This window comes from Balaenoptera ricei, chromosome 4 (genome assembly GCF_028023285.1).
Source record: "Balaenoptera ricei isolate mBalRic1 chromosome 4, mBalRic1.hap2, whole genome shotgun sequence".
NCBI lineage: Eukaryota > Metazoa > Chordata > Mammalia > Artiodactyla > Balaenopteridae > Balaenoptera > Balaenoptera ricei.
Window position 1 is genome coordinate 7,179,302 of NC_082642.1, and position 19,219 is coordinate 7,198,520.

The 19,219-nt window shown below is 41.9% G+C and overlaps 1 protein-coding gene across 1 annotated transcript in view; it reads right to left on the bottom strand.

Moving 5' to 3' along the window:
* Positions 1-19,219, bottom strand: part of MED12L (mediator complex subunit 12L) — a 317,527-nt gene that overhangs the window by 282,066 nt on the left and 16,242 nt on the right. Inside the window, exon 3 of the mRNA XM_059921863.1 lies at positions 5,453-5,557. Coding sequence (XP_059777846.1) covers positions 5,453-5,557 — 105 coding nt within the window. The remainder of the gene's footprint in view (positions 1-5,452; positions 5,558-19,219) is intronic.

A 19,219-nucleotide genomic window follows, 5' to 3' on the forward strand; every position in this document is an offset into this window, starting at 1 on the left:
TGAATCCACAGAAAACCTCTTGGAATTTCCAAGAATCCTATCACAGCATCACATTTTGTCCCCTGGAAATTCTCTAATAACAGGATGTGGACAACAAATTTCTAACAAATACCTTCAATAAGGTTAGCAGACAGTGGCAACCATGATTAAAATAAAATACCTACCCTGCTGCAGCAAAATAAGAATCACTACCTTAGTTAATGCTCATGACTCAATAAACAATTAGTCTATAGGGTGGAACACAGTTGGAAGCAATTAGCCAAGTTTATCTCCCAGGGTGAAAAGCTGGTAGACATTTTTTTTAATGTGAATTGGCATGCCTTGATCCTTGTGACTGATGTACAGTGAAAAAGTCTGTTTTGCTGTGTTGAGGTAATACGGCAACAAAAATTATAGTAATTAGAAAAAAAGTCTGAACCTTATTTTTTTTAAACAACTTCATTGTATTCTTTTTTAAGCAAAGTTTGCAGAATGTCCAGAGAATAAATTAAATGCAAAAATTCACCAAAAAAACAGCTATTTGAAAACAAGCAGCCAAGAGTAACAAATTGTTTTATTTTAAATTTCTCAATCAATATTTGGCCTTTGCACCAGTGGCACGAAATACCTACCTATGTAGATTGTTTCATATTTTAAAGATCTCTTATTTGCAATCATGTATGAGCATTTTAATCATAATAAACAAAGACATAAAAAAATTTTAAACTAGTCTAAGTACTGTCAAAGAAGAATAGCCACGGTGATCTGAAAAGACTATTCAATTAAATCAAGCCAATCACTGATTTTGCAAATCAAGAGGTTTCCAAAAATTGTATTAAAAAAAAAGAAGTCTGGGCAATCTCTTTTGCAATTATACTCTTTTCTGTGTATTTAATAATAGCAATGGAACATAGTGACTGTATATACGTTTTACTTCCTAACAAACCTTATGAACAACTGCATAAATGTAAACACAGTCAAAATTCCCAAAAAAGCAAGAGCAGAGAAAATGCACATTAGGACTCAAAAAAAAAAATCAAAACATGGTCATACACTTAATTTTATTCTATCAGCAATATATTCACATTATTCCAAAATCGAGAAAAAGTTAAAGAGCCTCATTCCCAAGTCCCAATGCCTAACTCCAAAGAACCACCTTGATTAGTTTCTTATGTGTCTTTCCAGTATTTCTTCATGTGAATACACATGAACACGAATATATTCTTTTTCTCTCATATCTATACCTCGTTATGTACATTGAGTAAATGTCTGAGCGCCTTCCTTCCATATTTGCCTATGGAGAGCTTCCTCATTCATTTTTACAGACACATAATAATGTACTGCGTGGATATACCACATTTTATTTAATCAAGTCCCCGTTAATGGACATTTGTTTCAAACTTCTGCGATTACAAATCACATTACAATGAATAGCCTTTCCTATTTGTTATTTCATACATGTACAGCTATAGCTTTCAGATAAATTTTCAGAATTCAGATTGTATGATTCTGTAATTTTAATCAGCATTGTCAAATTACCCTCCATAATGTTTATACCAATTTGCACTCCCTCAGACGAGGTATGAGAGATAAGGTTTAATTTAAAACTTGTTTCCATCCATCCACAGCTATTTTGAAAATAATTCATTTGGTAAGAAAATGAAAAAGTTTAGGGGCTACACTATAGGTCATGTATTTCATATTCATTAGATCAAATTCCCCTCAGAAGGTTTGAATCCTTGAGGAAATCTCACAGGAAGGATGAGAGCAGCAGAAGTGGTAACGGGTGCTATTTCCATTTATTCAATTATTTAAATTGACATAAAACTTCATACAACTGAGAACAATTTGGCAGTTCCTATACACAAGGCGTTCATACTTTCTGTTATGGACAGAATTGTGTATATCCAAAATTCAGATATTGAAGCTCTAAGCCTCAATGTGACTGTATTTGGAGATAGAGCCTTTAAGGAGGTAATTAAGGTTAAATGTTCATGGACCGATAAATGGATAAAGAAGATGTGGAACACAGATACAATGGAATATTACTCAGCCATTAGAAAGAATGGAATAATGCCACTTGCAGCAACATGGATGGACCTGGAGATTATCATACTAAGTGAAGTAAGTCAGACAGAGAAAGACAAATATCATATGATATCGCTTATATGTGGAGTCTAAGAAAAAAAAAAGATACAAATGAACTTATTTACAAAACAGAAACAGACTCACAGACTTAGAGAATGAACTTATGGTTACCTGGGGGGAGGGATAGATTGGGAGTCTGGGATTGACATGTACACACTGCTATATTTAAAATAGATAACCAACAAGGACCTACTGTAAAAAAAAAAAAAAAAAAACAGAGAAAAAAAGTTAAATGAGGTCATAAGGGTGAGGCCTAATCCAATATGACTAGTGTCACTATAAGAAGGAGAACACCAGAGATACCCGCACACAGAGAAAAGCCCATGTGAGGACACAGTGAGAGGGCAGCAGTATACAAGCCGAGAAGAGAGGCCTCAGGAGAAACCAGACTTGCTGACACCTTGATCTTGGACTTCCAGCCTCCAAAACTGTGAGAAAATAAACTTTCTCAGAAAATCAAATTTCTGTTGTTTAAGCCCCTCAGTTTGTGGTATTTTGTTATGGCAGCCCCAGTAGACTAATGCACCTTCTAACCAAGTAATATGCTGCTGGGAATTTATCCTAAAGAACAAAAGCTATATGTTCAAATATGACTATAGCTTCTTTATAAATAACCATAAGAAACAGATAATAGGCTAATTGCTGTACACCAGCAGTTTCAGTTATTACAGCACATAACTGATGAAATGTTATCTATCCATTAATTACTATGAATATGAATACTTCAGCCTCAAGGAAAAGTACATACAAAATGATATTACTTCTTCTTTAAGTATATAAGTTAAGGAAGATGAAAGTTTAGAGACAGATGGTAGTTATATTTGCACAACAGTGTGAATGTACTTAACGCCAAAGAACTATACACTTAAATACGTTAATGGTAAATTTTTTTTTTTTTTAATTTATTTATTTTTAGCTGTGTTGGGTCTTCGTTTCCGTGCGAGGGCTTTCTCTAGTTGCGGCAAGCGGGGGCCACTCTTCATCGCAGTACGCGGGCCTCTCACTGTCGCGGCCTCTCTTGTTGCGGAGCACAGGCTCCAGACGCACAGGCTCAGTAATTGTGGCTCACGGGCCTAGTTGCTCCGCGGCATGTGGGATTTTCCCAGACCAGGGCTCGAACCCGTGTCCCCTGCATTAGCAGGCAGATTCTCAACCACTGCGCCACCAGGGAAGCCCTAATGGTAAATTTTATGTTACGTAAATTTTACCACAATTAAAAAAAAAAAAGTAGAACACAAATTACAACACATACATAATTGTAGTTGTGATGTTTAAAAGGTATCAAGCAAGATTGGAAAAAAAACTAAAAACACTGTGTTTGGTCAATAGGGCAATCTGTAGAAAATAATTCTATTTTTTTTTCACATCACTTAAATAATACTTCAGTTGCTAGTTTAGCAAATTACATATGTTTGTGTATACATGTGTGCATATAAAAAGAGATTTGAAATGATACACAAACTTTTAACAATGGTTATCTCTGGTTAAGAGAAAACAAGAATAGAAATTCACCTGTATGCTTGATTTATTTTAATCTATAGGCATGATTTTTTAATTTAAAGAGTAAAAGTATTTTAATATTCGAAAATAGAAATAACTCAAAAAGGATGAAAAACAAACCTTAAAAGAATACAAACAGAAACAGATAATTCCATCTATATATCTAATTGTTAACATAACCACAACGAAAAAAGACTTAATTCAAGAAATTTTTAATACAACACTCTGCCTACATACTTTTTTAAAAAATAAATTTATTTATTTATGTATTTTTGGCTGCATTGGGTCTTTGTTGCTATGCACGGGCTTTCTCTAGTTGCAGCGAGCGGGGGCTACTCTTCATTGCAGTGCACGGGCTTCTCACTGCGGTGGCTTCTCTTGTTGTGGAGCACGGGTTTTAGGCACACGGGCTTCAGTAGTTGTGGCTCACGGGCTTTAGAGAGCAAGCTCAGTAGCTGTGGCGCTCGGGTTTAGTTGCTCCGCAGCATGTGGGATCATCTCAGACCAGGGATCGAACCCGTGTCCCCTGCATTAGCAGGAAGATTCTTAACCACTGCACCACCAGGGAAGTCCCTCTGACTACATACTCTTAATGAAAGTTAGTCTAAAGACAAAAAGCATGGTAGAGCAATTGTAAATTTTACATAGCAATTTTGTTGTTGGAATGACACTGGTATAGTTTATTCTGGAACTTTTTATGTATATTGTAAGATAGAGTAAATGAATAAACATGCTAATATTGCTGGGATCCAGGGTTCTCACCTTAAGAGAAAGGAGATACAATGATGGAAAAGGGAAAAGCATGGGAAAGACCCTGTGGTACTGACTTAGAACAGATGGATGGATGGAAGGAGGGAAGGAAGGAAGGAAGGGAGGGAGGGAAGAAAAAGAAGAAAAGAAACCTAAATATTTTTGCCATCTCTGTCCACTGAAAGGGCCTAGAAGTTGTGACACTCAAGTAGCCATGAGTAAGCTGGGCACCCAGATCTGGGATGGGGTAGGAAAAGAACAAGATGGCCCTGGACTATATTATTGTACCTAAAGTGAGGAAGTGCCCAAAGGACTGGGTTGGGGGGTAAGGGGGTTGTCCAAAAGGCCCAAGAACCAGGTTAAAGGTGCCCCCACTGGCCAAATGTGAGACAGTGTGAGCATCAAAAAGAAAACTGAAGGCCATACAACTGATTTTAAGAAGAGTTCAGGGGTTCAAAGTGATACTGAAAAATGGGGTGCCCTTAACAAAAGAATGTCAACTAATAAACATACGAGGAATAATAACTACAAAACCAGCATGTTGCAACCATCAGCAAAATAAATCATTCAGCAGGAATCGACAATTGATGCTAAAATCATAGCATAAAATTGGAGAATAGGATATTCATACGGTCTCAAAGTATCACCCTGTGGAGATTACTACGAGGAAAAGATGACTACTTTTGCGATGTAAAGAGATGGCAGACACCACCTTAAGTGATCAACCAGTATAACCAATAATCAGGCAAACTAACACTGCATGTTTCCTGATATGCAATGTAGTCTTTGCACCAAAAATATTTAACCTGGAAAAAAACAACAACCTCACAACAAGAACAAAATGAGGGAGTCTGGAGAGCGGTACTGCACTAGATTAAAATAGGGTTAGGAGACACGCCAGCCAAAAGCAGTGCATGATCCCTGATTGGACCCTGGGGCAGGACAGCATAAAGGATATTTGGGGGAACTTTGAATATGGGTTGTGGTTTCAATAACACAAATGTATCAACGTTAGCTACCATGGGTCTCACATACGTATGCTCTTTCGGAAGTTTTGGGAAGCAATGAGCATTACCTTTGATGGGTTAATTACAATATTTCTAGCCGAGCCATGCTCATCTCCAGTAAAGGCGGGCTGATTGTTGAAGCCTTGCTTTACATTCACAGCGGTAAGTTCATCCTGTGGGAGGAAAGGTACTGATTAGTCCGAAGGATGTCAAAGCTCCAACTGAAGCCAGCATCCTGTAGCCTGAGGAATGACGAGCTTTGCTATACTCTGTAGAAGAGAACCGTTCAACACTCACCAAGGAAAGAAGCAACAGAGGTTTAAAAATCAATATATACGTGTGTAGAGAGAGAGAAAGCAAATGTGGCAAAATGTTAACAACTATTGCCTGTAGGTGAAAATTCTTCACTAATAAAATTGGAAAAAAAAAAAAAAAAAAAGCAACCTCCCCCCCATAAACATAAACTCATAGAATGTGCAGACTCGAAGTGTTTCTAGAGAGCCCACAGCTTGAGTGCCCTTACCTTGCCAGCCCCTATGCACGTCTCTATGCTATGTTCCAGAAAACTGGCTCACTCAACTTACCCAAGACCCCACAGCGAGTTAAAGACAGAAATGAAGGGTTCCTGGGCGCAAGACTTGTGATAACCACACACCATCACAGCCCTGCCACTGAGGGGAAGTTTAGAGCTTGCCAAGCTGTTCATACATCTCGGTTCACTTCACCTTTACCAATTCTGAGGCAGATGGTAGGCGTGTGGTGTCTTCATGCCTGTTTGCAGACGAGAAGAGTGAGGCTTGCTCAGCTAATACAGGAACTGGACAAAGCCAGCACTGAAAGACCATCTTCTCAATCCTAGCCTAGGAAGAGAAATTTCCATGACACTGTGCACCAGAGTACAAATGCCACAGGAAAATGTGGTCTAAAAATACACAGCCACAATTCGTACCCTCCTTAAAAAAGATCTCCTACTGGACAGATATAGGAAAACTTTCCTTACCAAGGTCACAACACATCAAAAATAGCCCAAGGCATTTAAAAAAAAAAAAAAAGACCTTCCCCTGCCCAGACCATTGAGTTATAGAACTAAATCAGAGTTCCCAAAATACAGACTTGAAAGAATAAAGGGGAAAGGTTTGCGTAAATGAAGCTACCTCTGCTCCCCTCACTTCAGGCCAAGAAATGGTCTCAGTGACACCTGGGGTAATAGGAGCCACAGCACAAGAATAAGAATATACGCTTATTCTTCACAAGTAATTGCCGTAAGTGTAAAATGAAAAAAAAAAAAAAAAAAAGAAATCAACTGATCAAATCACTGCTATGATTAGGCAGAAAGCCTTAGGCCAAAATCGTTAACGACATACAGCACCTGAAAGGTCACCTTGGCTGAGAACTGGGGTCTCCTGGAGTCATGCTATGTAACTTTACTTAACTGTGTGTGCTCTAGCTAATACCTTGGCTAGACACAGTTCTGGTGGGCTTTCAAAAAACCCCACTACAGGAAGCTTAGCTCTGTGGTAATCAAGTCTCCTCCCAGCATGGAAGGTAGCTGGAATTGTGATCCGCACAGAAAATGAGTCGCATGTATATATCAGAAGACATCTCAAACTGCTCCCGCATTTTCAAATAAATTATTTGGAAATCTAGGGCAAAACTACATAATGCATATTTTAAGTCAAAAAAGTGTCAGTCAACTGAAATAAAGCAAGCATGCTAATGAAATTTCTGTAGTCTCAGAGTCTAAGGAAGAAGGGGGACACATGGTGTCACGAGGGGAACGGGACAAGAAAATGGAATTTTTATCTTTGCTTTAGCATCAGAGTAACACAAGAAACATTAATTGAGTAATAGCTTATGTTTTTACTAAAAATACGTCCTGGCTTAATCAAGAGGGAATGTGTGAGGCTTTCAGGACCAGTTAGTTCCATTTACTGCTGCTTCACTTTCTATTCTAAACTAACCCCTGCTCAGCGAGCTGCTTGTTGTGACTGACTGCTAACCACTGGCCTGGACAGACATGCCACACACACACACGCGCACACACACACATACACATGCACAAATACACATACAGAATCCCCAGAAGGAAAAGAACATGGAACCATGGTAACAAGTCTGTCAGCCGCAGCAGATTTTCCTCAAACTAGGATCCACACAGGTACTGCTGGGAGCCTCGAGTGCTGAGAACGTTCCAAACTTGTATTCTGAGTTTCATGAAAATGCATCCAGAATCTGACCACTTCTCACTACCACCGATGCCTCCCCGAGGTCAAGGCCACCATCATCTCGTGCGTGGACACTGCAACAGCTCCTAACTGGTCCCCTTCCTTCTACCTTTGCCCTCTGAAGGCCACATTCAACACAGCAACCACAGGGAGCTTTGGAAAAGTTGACTGAGATCACGTCACTCCTCAAAATCTGCGATAACTCCGTACCTCAGAATACGAGCAGAGGCCCTAGGAGGTCCTACATGTCCCTGAGTCATCTGGCCCCTTATACCGTTCCGACCTCATCCCTGACCACACTCCCCTTGCTCACTACCCTCCAGCCACACCGGTCTCTCTGCAGCTCCTCAAGAGTCCAGATGGACCATCTCCAGCCTCAGGACCTTGCATGGTCTATCCCTTCTGCCTGGATTGCTCTTCCCTGGTTTCCACATGGCCAACTCCCTGACCCCCTTAAGTCATGTTCTCGATGAGAAATCGGACGACCCTATTTGAAACTGGAACTGCTCACCCCATTCCCTTCACCCTAGCACTCCTAATCTTCCAATAATCCATAGCACCGATCACCTAAAACCCCACGTAATTTACTTACGATGTATCCTGTCTGTCTCCCCCACCAGAAGATAAGGTCTGTGAGAACAGGGGTCTTTTTGTTGTTCACAGAAGCATGCCAAGAACACAGAGCAGTGGCTGGCACAGAGAACACAGAGGCATTCAATAAATATTTGTTGAAAGAGTAAATAAGTGAATGATAACCTGTTTCGAACAATTAACTTAATAAGTATATTCTGAATCACTACCCCATGACTTTGAGGTCCCTAATTCTGTTTGGATTTATGACTAGAACCACTTAACCTCCCAGAGCAGTGGCTGTCACCCCATCAAGCCCAAGGCACCATCCTAAAAGCAAATATTTTTAAATGCCCTTTTTCCAAGTCTGAAATGAAATTCATAGACAATAACTTACCAACATTTTTTTAAAAAAATCAATGTAATGCCTTCACTCTAAAATTTTTTTCAAAATGAAAGTAAGTTACAACAACATAGGTACTTGAAAAGAAAACCCTCAGGCATACACCACAAGACCTCTACTACCCAAAAAGTGTGGTCCATGGGCCATCAGCGCTGGCTTGTTAAAAATGCAGAATCTCATTTCAATCAGCTTAACAAATTCTCCAGGTAATTCATGGACACATTAACCTTTGAGAAGTGGGGCCCTAGGAGACATCAAGAATTAGTAAATGTTTGTTCCTATACCTAGAATAACCGTAAATGCAGCCAGTGCAAAATGCAGACTGATATAGGTGTGCTGTATTGCTATTTCAAATTATCAGGAACAGCGTGATGTGAGTCTTCTGTAACGGTGAAAACTCTTAGTAAAATTTTCAAACCAACAAAATAAAATCTTCTCCCAATATATTAAAATGCAATAGTTATATTCCTCAGAGACTCAGTGTATACTGACTGTGGATTAAAATCATGCCAAAAAAATACTTTGAGATCATATGTAAATAGATTCCCACCTGGAACAGAGAGAAAACGACTCTGAAGGTTTGGTGGCACATATGACAATCCAGTGGGACACAGGACAATTCTCCACTGAGGACATCTAGCACACCCGGCCCCGCCCACTAAATGGCAGTAGCACCTCAATCGTAGTGATAGCCGACACCTGCTCCCAGAGTGTCACCACACTCCTGAAGAAAACCAAAGTTTACTGAGAGGACTGCTTTTACCTTTTAAAGCCCTGCCGCTGAAAAGGGGAATCCAGGTTTCAGAAACAGGGAGTTTCACACAGGCCCTGCTCCTGCTGCAACACCATGATGATGGGACAGCCAGCTCCAGCCACTACAGGTCCCCACGGCTCACAGCTGTGGTTACAGGTGGAGGCCTTGCTGACCCCAGGGTAAGGATGACTAAGTGGAAATGCACACAAGGGGGATGAGAGCCCAGGCTCTGCAATCAGACTGTCTGAATTTGAACCTCCAACTCCACTGAAGAGTGACTCAAAGCAAGCTCTGGAACTGTTCCCGGGCCTCAGTTTCCTCAACTGTGAAACAGGGATAGTTAAGAGTTTCTACTACTATTATCTCCATAGCCCAGTTGAGGAAATAAAAAGCAGAGAGGTTAATTAACTTACCCAAGGTCACACAGTGGTAAAGAACTCCAAAGAATCCCATGTTCCTAGCCACGATGCTATATGAAAATGGCCAGCAATAAGTATTACTGCTGTTGTCTGTGTCATATTTCTGGTTCAGGAAAGTGATAACCTGAAGCTTCAGTAAGCACTCAGAAATACAAAAGATCTGCTTCAGAAATCAAAAAGACCTTGGCCTTCAGTAGTGGTTCTCAAACTTTTGCATGCATCAGAATCCCCTGATGGGTTTGTTAAAAGCACAGCTGCCACTGGGGCCCCTCCCCCAGAGTTTCCAATTCAATAGGTGGGGTGGTGCCCAAGAATCTGAATTTCTAACAACTTCCCAGATGAGTGATGCATATCCAGGGACCACACTTTGAGAACCCCTGACATAAAGATTTGGAGTTGGTGGCTTTCTAGAAAACCAGGGCTCCCGTGCCCAGCATCAGGGCTGCACCCACCACCACCAAGAAACCGGATGCTCCACCTTAGCTCAGGAGCAGGAAGTCCCAAGAAGAAAAGCCTGGTCAGAATTCTCTGCCACACCCCTATCCCTACTCCAAAGGCACACACACAAAGCTACACACACACACACACACACACACACACAACACACACACACAACACACACACAAGGATCAAGGAAGAAAACAAGTCAGAACGTTTCTCTTTCACTCCTTTAACTTCTCATAGACCCACGAATAAAAACACCGGGGCTGCAGAGTGCTCAATTAAATCAGGAAGCACACAGAGCTAAAACAGAAGGCTGGAAGGCACTTCTGTTAAAGTTTACTCACACAGAACTTTAGGTCAGCTTCCTAGAGAAACCAAGTGAAACGGAGGTAGAAACCAAAGCGTCACAACCAAAACATGCACCCTGATGGTTTTTCTCCTAAAGTTTCTTTAAAGAGTGAAAGTCAACAGCAAGAATCCAAACGCTGAGTTAAGAGTAAGATTCAGGTTCCAGAGTGTTTACTATTGTTGCTTAGACAGTGTTTCTCAAACTCCAGTAATGCACAAACAGACCCCTTTGAAAGGAAAAACATCCTCTGTGACCCCAGGATGCGTGAGGAACCCAATTTGGGAAAATGAGATAGGACATGGATACTTAACGGCATTAGGCAGCGCTAAGAGATTCAGAACAAGATGTAACGTGTTATACGAACTCAAACTACAAAACTTTCATGACACTTTGCTCTGAAGGCCTTTGCCAAATCTAATCAAGCAAATATGGAAGGGAGAGAGTCCAGATTTTAAAACAGCATGCCTCTAAAATCCCCAAGCCAGGGGACACAAATAGCTTCCTCTTGCACTAACCTTGAACCTCTTCAAAGATTTTCCTAAATAAGAGAGGATAGCCCCCAAAGTCCTTACCATGGTCCTTACAGAAACTGAAACTTGTTTTGCTACACCTAGTCCACAATTCTCATAAAAAATAGAACCGTCAGCTGCTACTCTGCCTATTTGCAACTAAACCCCTCAAAACTTGGGGACACAACCAACCACTAATCACGATCTTAGCACCAAACCCTTTCCAGTAAAAGAACTCCTTTGTTGGAGGTTGAAAATTTTCCCATTGTACAATGTGGGGAATAAAGAAAAATAAAGTGCCAACCATGAACTCAGAGAGTTTTCAATGTGTTTGTTTGTCATTAACAGCAGCGGGGGCAAAACACTGTACGCACATGTGTGAGCCCTAATACCTACTCAGCCAAGAGACAACGCTAGCTGAGAACACGCATTCAGTCCGGCCTGGTGGCCTAGGGCAGCGGTGCACCAGGATAGGCAGCATATGATTTCAACAGGTTTAAAACGGAATTGGTCCAAAAGTAACCTCAACACAGAGAAAAGAAATCTCGGCCACTTCGTCGTTGGCTTCAACTAAAATGATAAGCCTTAAAGCAATTTTAGGGAGACAGGTACCCAGAGACAAACAGAAACAAAAGGCTAGAAACTGGCCCATGTTCATATGGAAGGCCGGCATTCACTCTGCATTTCTGTATTTTATACCGATACAAAAGTCAGACCTTCGATATTCTGGAAGAACTCCAAAGGCATCCATAAATCTCGTGCATTTACCCTGAACTTCAGAGAATGATGTTATTTTTTGGATCACTTTCAAAGCAATCTTTTAATTTCAATAAATGTTTCATCAGGAAAGTGAGAACATTTTGATGCTAGTTTGGAAATTGCTTAAGCTCTTTCTCACTCAAAAGGGGAAAAAAGTCAGTTTAGCACAATTTTCAATGACCATCTCACCAAGCAGATAATAAATACACACACACAAGGTGCACACACACTTAACCTCCTCCAGACTTCTCATCTACCGCAAAGAACACATGCAGAGATGCCCAATTTCCTCGGTCACCTACTTGCATCTAACAAACTAACTCAATGACTGTCAACAGATTGGACAGAAATGCCCACCAGGCATGACAATGCCACAGCAGTAGAAAATGTCTCTCTATGCACTAGTTAGGCTGTGTTAGCTAGGGTCTTACCCCAAACAAAATTTTTAAAAACAGCTTTATAACTGTTTTCCCTAGCTTGTCCACCTCTCTCCCAGAAGAGCATTCTCTGAGACCCCTGAGGATGTCTGCAGATCCCATTTGAGAAGTGAGGCTATGATAACACCCATCATGGATAGATTCAATAGTGGTTTTTTTTTTTTTGGCCTCGCCATGCAGCATGCGGGATCTTAGTTTCCTGACCAGGGATCGAACCTGTGCCCCTGCAGTGGCAGCTCAGAGTCCTAACCACTGGACTGCCAGGGAATTCCCAGAATCAATAGTCTTCAGGCAACACTTAGGGTTAGCAGACACAAATGACCCAAGAGATAAGGGAAAAATCTTTCTCGCCTCAGACCTCATCATTAACCAGTTCTATCCAGACTTCTCTCAAAACATGTCTCACATCTAGTCCTGCCTCTAAAATACTACATACAGCCATCTCTCTAAACTGCGGCCACTGCCACAGCAGGCCCAGGTTGCTGCTCCTCACACACCTCCCCTCCTCTGTCCAGACCTTCACCTCAACCTAGCCTGCCCCCTGGCCCCTGATGAACCTTCCTGAAACAGGTTTTCTTCTCTGCTCTCCCCTATTCAAAAGCTTCAGAGGCTTCCCACCCACCCCACCCTACCCCCGCCCCAAAGGACCTAAAGAGAACAGAAGCATCTAGCACAACACTCTACAGATCCTCAGTAACACCTGTGGGCCTTCTCTGCACCTAACTCCAGCCTCGACTCAAAACACAATCACCGGGCTTCCCTGGTGGCGCCGTGGTTGAGAATCTGCCTGCCAACGCAGGGGACACGGGTTCGAGCCCTGGTCCGGGAAGATCCCACATGCCGCGGAGCAACTAAGCCCGTGCGCCACAACTACCGAGCCTGCGCTCTAGAGCCCGCGAGCCACAACTACTGAAGCCCGCGCGCCTAGAGCCCGTGCTCCACCACTGCAATGACAAGCCCGCACCACTGCAATGAAGAATAGCCCCCGCTCGCCGCAATGAGAGAAAGCCCGTGTGCAGCAACGAAGACCCAACGCAGCCAAAAATAAAAATTAATTAATTAATTAATTAATTAATTTTTAAAAACCACAATCACCTAGGATGGGCATTAAACCCCTCAAACAACCAAGCTCCACTTCCCAGCCTCACTTCCATTCTAAGTATTAGAATCACAGAGATCTGAGTTTGAATATAGAGCCTTACCTATCATAGGGAACAACGTAAGTGACCTCTCTGCACCTCAGTTGCTTCAACTGAAGTAAGACAAGAATAACTCACAGGGCTGAGGTTACATAAGATAAAATGTACAGAGTTCAGCACAGTGCCTGGCTGGCCCCATATTAAGTGCTCCATAAATGGTGGCTACTGGTATAAAAAAGTTAGAGCTTTCTTTTTTAACTTACATTTAATCTACTTGACTATTATATTCCTTGCCACATACATTGTCTTTTCAACCTCTAAGCCTTGCCTGATGTCATTCCCATCCCCTGGAGTACAGCATGAAATCTCTTGCCTTCTTCAAACCCCAGCTCAGGGCTTCCCCTCATCTGATCAACAAATAATGAAGTATACATCACCGTGCTAAGTACTGGGGATTCCATAGTGAGCAAACTGCAAGTGTGATAAATGCCCCAAAGAGAAGTACTACCTGCTCAGAGCACACATGATAGGGGCTTAACCTAATCTGAGAACTCAGAAAAGATTCCCTGAAGAAGTGGCCTTTGAGCCAAACTCTGAGTCTGAAATAGGAGTAAACTAAGTTAAGAGGAGGACCCTTACAAAATAGCAAGGTTGACATTTTGTGTGAAGTGATATAATACTAACTCTACGAAGACCACAAAAAGTTAGAGATGTATATTGTAACTGCTAGCGCAATCGCTAATAAAAATAAAATGTAAAGAGGTAAACTAAAATGTCAATAGGTAAGTTTAAATTATTTTTAACAGAGTTTAATAATCCAGAAGTAAAATGGTAAATAAATCGAACCATACCAATAATTACATTAAGTGCTAATTATATGTTAATGGGTTAGGATTCCAATTAAAGGACAGGGATTGCTAGAATGGATAAGGAAGCAAAACCCAGCTACATGCTGCACTTTAAATATATTAAGACTGATAAGGTGACAGCAAACGGATGGAAAGAGATATATACCATACAAATGATGAACTTAAGAGGGCTGGAGTGGCTATATTAATATTGGACAAAGTAAACTTCAAGATAAAGAGCATTATCAAAGACAAAGAGGGGCATACCATAATGATAAAAGGGTCAATTCATCGGGAAGACGTAACAACAATCACGGGCATTGGGTGCCCAACAAGAGACAGGAAGAGCGTGTGTAAGGTCTGTAGGCCTGGGAAAATGAAAGAAAGAATGCTGTCAGGGCAGGATCAAAGGGACGCAGGTGTGAGGTGAGACTGGGTAGTGGGTGGGGATAGAATACACAGGGTCTTGTGAACCAAGTAAAGGACTTCTATCTTTACAAGAAGAGTAAAGGGTTTTACCCATACACCTATAGTCAATTAATCTTCGACGAAGGAGGCAAGAATATACAATGGGAAAAAGACAGTCTCTTCAGCAAGTGGTGTTGGGAAAGTTGAACAGCCACATGTAAAAATCAATGAAGTTAGAACACACCCTCACACCACACACAAAAATAAACTCAAAACGGCTTAAAGACTTAAACATAAGACATGACACCACAAAACTCCTAGAAGAGATATAGGCAAAACATTCACCAACATAAATCATACCAATGTTTTCTTAGGTCAGTCTCCCAAAGCAATAGATATAAGAACAAAAATAAACAAATGGGACCTAATCAAACTTACAAGCTTTTGCACAGCAAAGGAAACCATAAACAAAACAAAAAGACAGCCTACAGAACGGAAGAAAATATTTGCAAACCATGAGACAGACAAGGGCTTAATTTCCAAAATATACAAACAGCTCCTACAACTCAATAACAAAAAAACAAACAACCCAATCAAAAAATGGGCAGAAGACCTAAATAGACATTTCTCCAAAGAAGACATACAGATGGCCAATAGGCACATGAAGAGATGCTTGTCATCACTAATTACTAGAGAAATGCAAATCAAAACTACAATGAGGTACCACCTCACACCAGTCAGAAAGGCCATCATTAAAATGTCTACAAATGACAAACGTAGGGTGTGGAGAGTGTGGAGAAAAGGGAACCCTCCTACACTGTTGGTGGGAATGTAAACTGGTGCAGCCACTATGGAGAAAGTATGGAGATTCCTTAAAAAACTAAAAATGGAGTTGCCATATGATCCAGCAATCCCACTCCTGGGCATATATCAAGACAAAACTATAATTCAAAAAGATACATGCAACTAACACAACATTGTTAATCAACTATGCTCCAATATAAAATAAAAACTAAAAAATAAATTAATTTTTAAAAAAGATACATGCACCCCTACGTTCATAGCAGCACTATTCACAATAGCCAAGACGGAAGCAACTTAAATGTCCATCGATAGATGAACAGATAAAGATGTAGTACATATATACAAGGGAATATTACTCAGCCATAAAAAAGATTGAAATAATGCCATTTGCAGCAACATGGATGGACCTAGAGATTATCATACTAAGTGAAGTAAGTCAGAAAGAGAAAGACAAATACCATAGGACATGACTTATATGTGGAATCTAACATATGACACAAATGAACTTATCTACAAAACAGACCCACAGACACAGAGGACAGACCTGTGGTTGCTAAGCGGGAGGAAGGCAGGGGAAGGGATGGATTCGGAGGTTAGGATCAGCAGATGCAAATTATTATATATAGATTGGATAAAAAACAAGGTGCTACTGTCTAGCACAGAGAACTGTATTGAATATCCTTTGATTAACCATAATGGAAAAGAATATGAAAAAGAATGTATAGGTAGATATGTATAAGTGAATCACTTTGCCATACAGCAGAAATTAACACAACATTGTAAATCAACTATAATTAAATGTTTTAAAGAAAAGAGTAAAGTGTTTTATGCAGTGGGGTGACATCATCCAAACCGAATAGGTCCACAGTGGGGGCAACTGATTGGAGCCGGTCAGACCAAACAGGAGGCCTGGGGGCAAGGGGATTGGGACGGGTTAGAGGCTCTCTTAAGAGGCGAGACGTGAGAAGACGGTAGCTAGGACCAAGATAGAGGCGGAAAGAAGGGAAAGCATGGAGGGATATTTATTACGGGGCTACTCAACAGGGGTTTTGGTAACATGCTGGACGGAATGACAAAGAGTGAGGTTATCAAGGATGTCCCCGGATTTCTGGGATAGCAAGAGCTCTTAAAACAGTGTATAGCAGTGTTAGGGGATTTTTTTGGAGGGAAGAGGAACAGATCACAAGTTCAGTTTTAAATGTAACTTTGAGGTAACTGGCAAAACAAGATGTTTCTTTCAGACATTTAGAAGTCTAGAGTGCCCAGAAGGTAAGGTCCAGTACCAGACCAACCAGGGACATGCGGAGGAGGGTCTAGAGACAAGCCCTGCAGGCACTGAATTGTGTACCCCGAAAAGACAGGTCAAAGTCCTAACCCCTATACATGTGATCTTATTTGGAAACAGGGTCTGTGCAGCAATAATCAAGTTAAGGTCATGCTGAAATCGGATGGGTCCTAATCCAACAGCACATGGCTAGTGTCCTTATAAAGAAAAGACACAGAAGGAAGACGGAGGCAGAGGTTGGAATCATGCTGCCACAAACCAAGGAAAGCCTGGGGCTCCCAGAAGCTGGAGGAGGAAAGGAATGATCCTCCTCTAGAGGTGTGGCCCTGCCTCCGGAACTGTGGGAGAATTTCCATTGTTTTAAGCCATCCAATTTATGGTATTTTGTTTAGGCAGCCCTAGGAAAGTAAAAAATCCATGTAGGAGAGGGAAGAGGGGAAGCTCTGCCCTATCCCTCATAGCAAGACTACCCTCTAAAATCAGGATCCAGGCCATTTGGCAGCAGCAAGGGTCTACAACGACGCAGAGTTGACTACGGCTGAGAAAAGCAGCATCACTTGGCTCTGTATAAGGGGACACCCCGGCGCCCTGCATCACAACAACAGGGACTGATTTCTGTTTGGATCTCTTCTAATTGACAGGTCACTTAACAGCTGTTTGAGAAGTTTAGAAAAAAAAAAAGGCGGGGTAGTGGGCTGTTTCCCCAACGCAGCCAAAATGCTTGTAAGAGGAGGCACTGTCACCAGCCTCCTGAAGACAGAGCCAGACTGACTCAGGAGAGGCAGGACTCCCCTAAAAGGCCACCTAGCATTTCCCCTACCCCCACCAACATCTCTAACATCAGGGCCACATTTGCATGGAGGCCACATCTGAAACTCAGGTCTTTACACATCCACCCTTGTCTACACGGCTATTAATATTCACCCCCATCCAAATCACACCTGCAGGCCATCAATCACTAACGGTGGGGACTCAGACGAACCCCAAAGGATATGAGCTCAACACAAAACAGCAAGTCGTATCTTGCACACCTGTACCGAGCAGCAGGCAAAAGAGAAGAAAAGAAAATCATGGTTCTAGTAATACTACTCTCTGGCCTTTACGCAGCATATTCACGCCCGTCTTCCTAAAAGCCAAATGGCTCTGGCAGGATGGGTGCCCATTTACAGGCTGAGAAACTGAGGCTGAAGTGGGGGGGGGGCAGTGAAATGGTTAAGCGGCCACGTGAGAATCAAGCCTCCAAGAGGTCCAATATGCTCTCCAAGATGGTGAGATCTTGGAGGAGATCAGTATGATTCCAATCAACCTCAGCTAGAATCCTGGCTCCCTCCTTTCCTGTGAAATGGAGATCCACCTACCTTCCGTTGTAAAGAATAAGAGGAAATCGTATGTGAGGCACTCAGCACTTTAAAAATGGGCTCATGGGAGTTCCCTTGTGGTCCAGTGGTTAGGACTCTGCACTTTCACTGCCAAGGGCCTGGGTTCAATCCCTGGTCGGGGAACTGAGATCCCACAAGCCACCCGCTGCGGCCAAAAAAAAAAAAAAAATGCTCATCACGGTCATTATAACTGTGATTTTTTACCAGGCAGCACATCCAGGCCCACACCACGCACCACACGTCCGGGGATTCAGCCACTCTCCAAAAAGCAAATGGGAATGTCCACCGAGGAGGATATGCTGAACACACGAGGCTCTGGGGGCCCGACTCCCCATGAGAACCCCCCTCATCCTTAACCATGAGACAGGCAGGTCCTCCCCCTCCACTGAAAGCGGGAGAGACTTTGATTCAAATTACCTCCAAATATACTTAGCATTTATTCCACTCTTATCTAAATAATTGTAGCCTATTAATTCATATTCAAATCATCTTCAAATGCATGTCATCCTCTGATATCAAACACCTGGATGTGGCTCTCAGGAAAATTGCAGGAAAACTGCCAGAGAAAACTACTTGAACTTTTAGATTTGCATATGCATAAAGCAGGAAAGGGGACTTAAGGTGTCCAGAGTTGATTCTGCCCAGAACTGTATTTAAGGCAGCCTCAGGAGACAATTTTCTCTTTGGATCCCCCATTGCTCAGGTAAGTCACCGTCCCACACAACTCATGCGTTGCAGTCGCATCTTAATGTAAGCTCTTCCTGTAAATCATATTTTTCACTTAGTGCTGAATCTGCCTCCCACCGGGCTAGGTGATCTGAGGGCAGAGAAAACAAACTCAAGCCATGGTTTCTGTCCTCTGAAGTTAACTGTCCGGTGGACTGACGCACTGTGCCCCTTACCTGGCTCCTTCTGTATACTTCTACCCTAGGCCTAACTGCATCCCTGACCCCACGTGCCTGCAGGAAGGCGTGTTGTGTGATTTCCACCAAATGAACTGCAAATTCACAAAGAGGAAAACTTCTTGGGTGATAGGGATGGAACGGGCGCCGGAAAAATCTAGTAAAACTGCAGAACACCCTTCTTCCTGCCTGGGAGGGGGA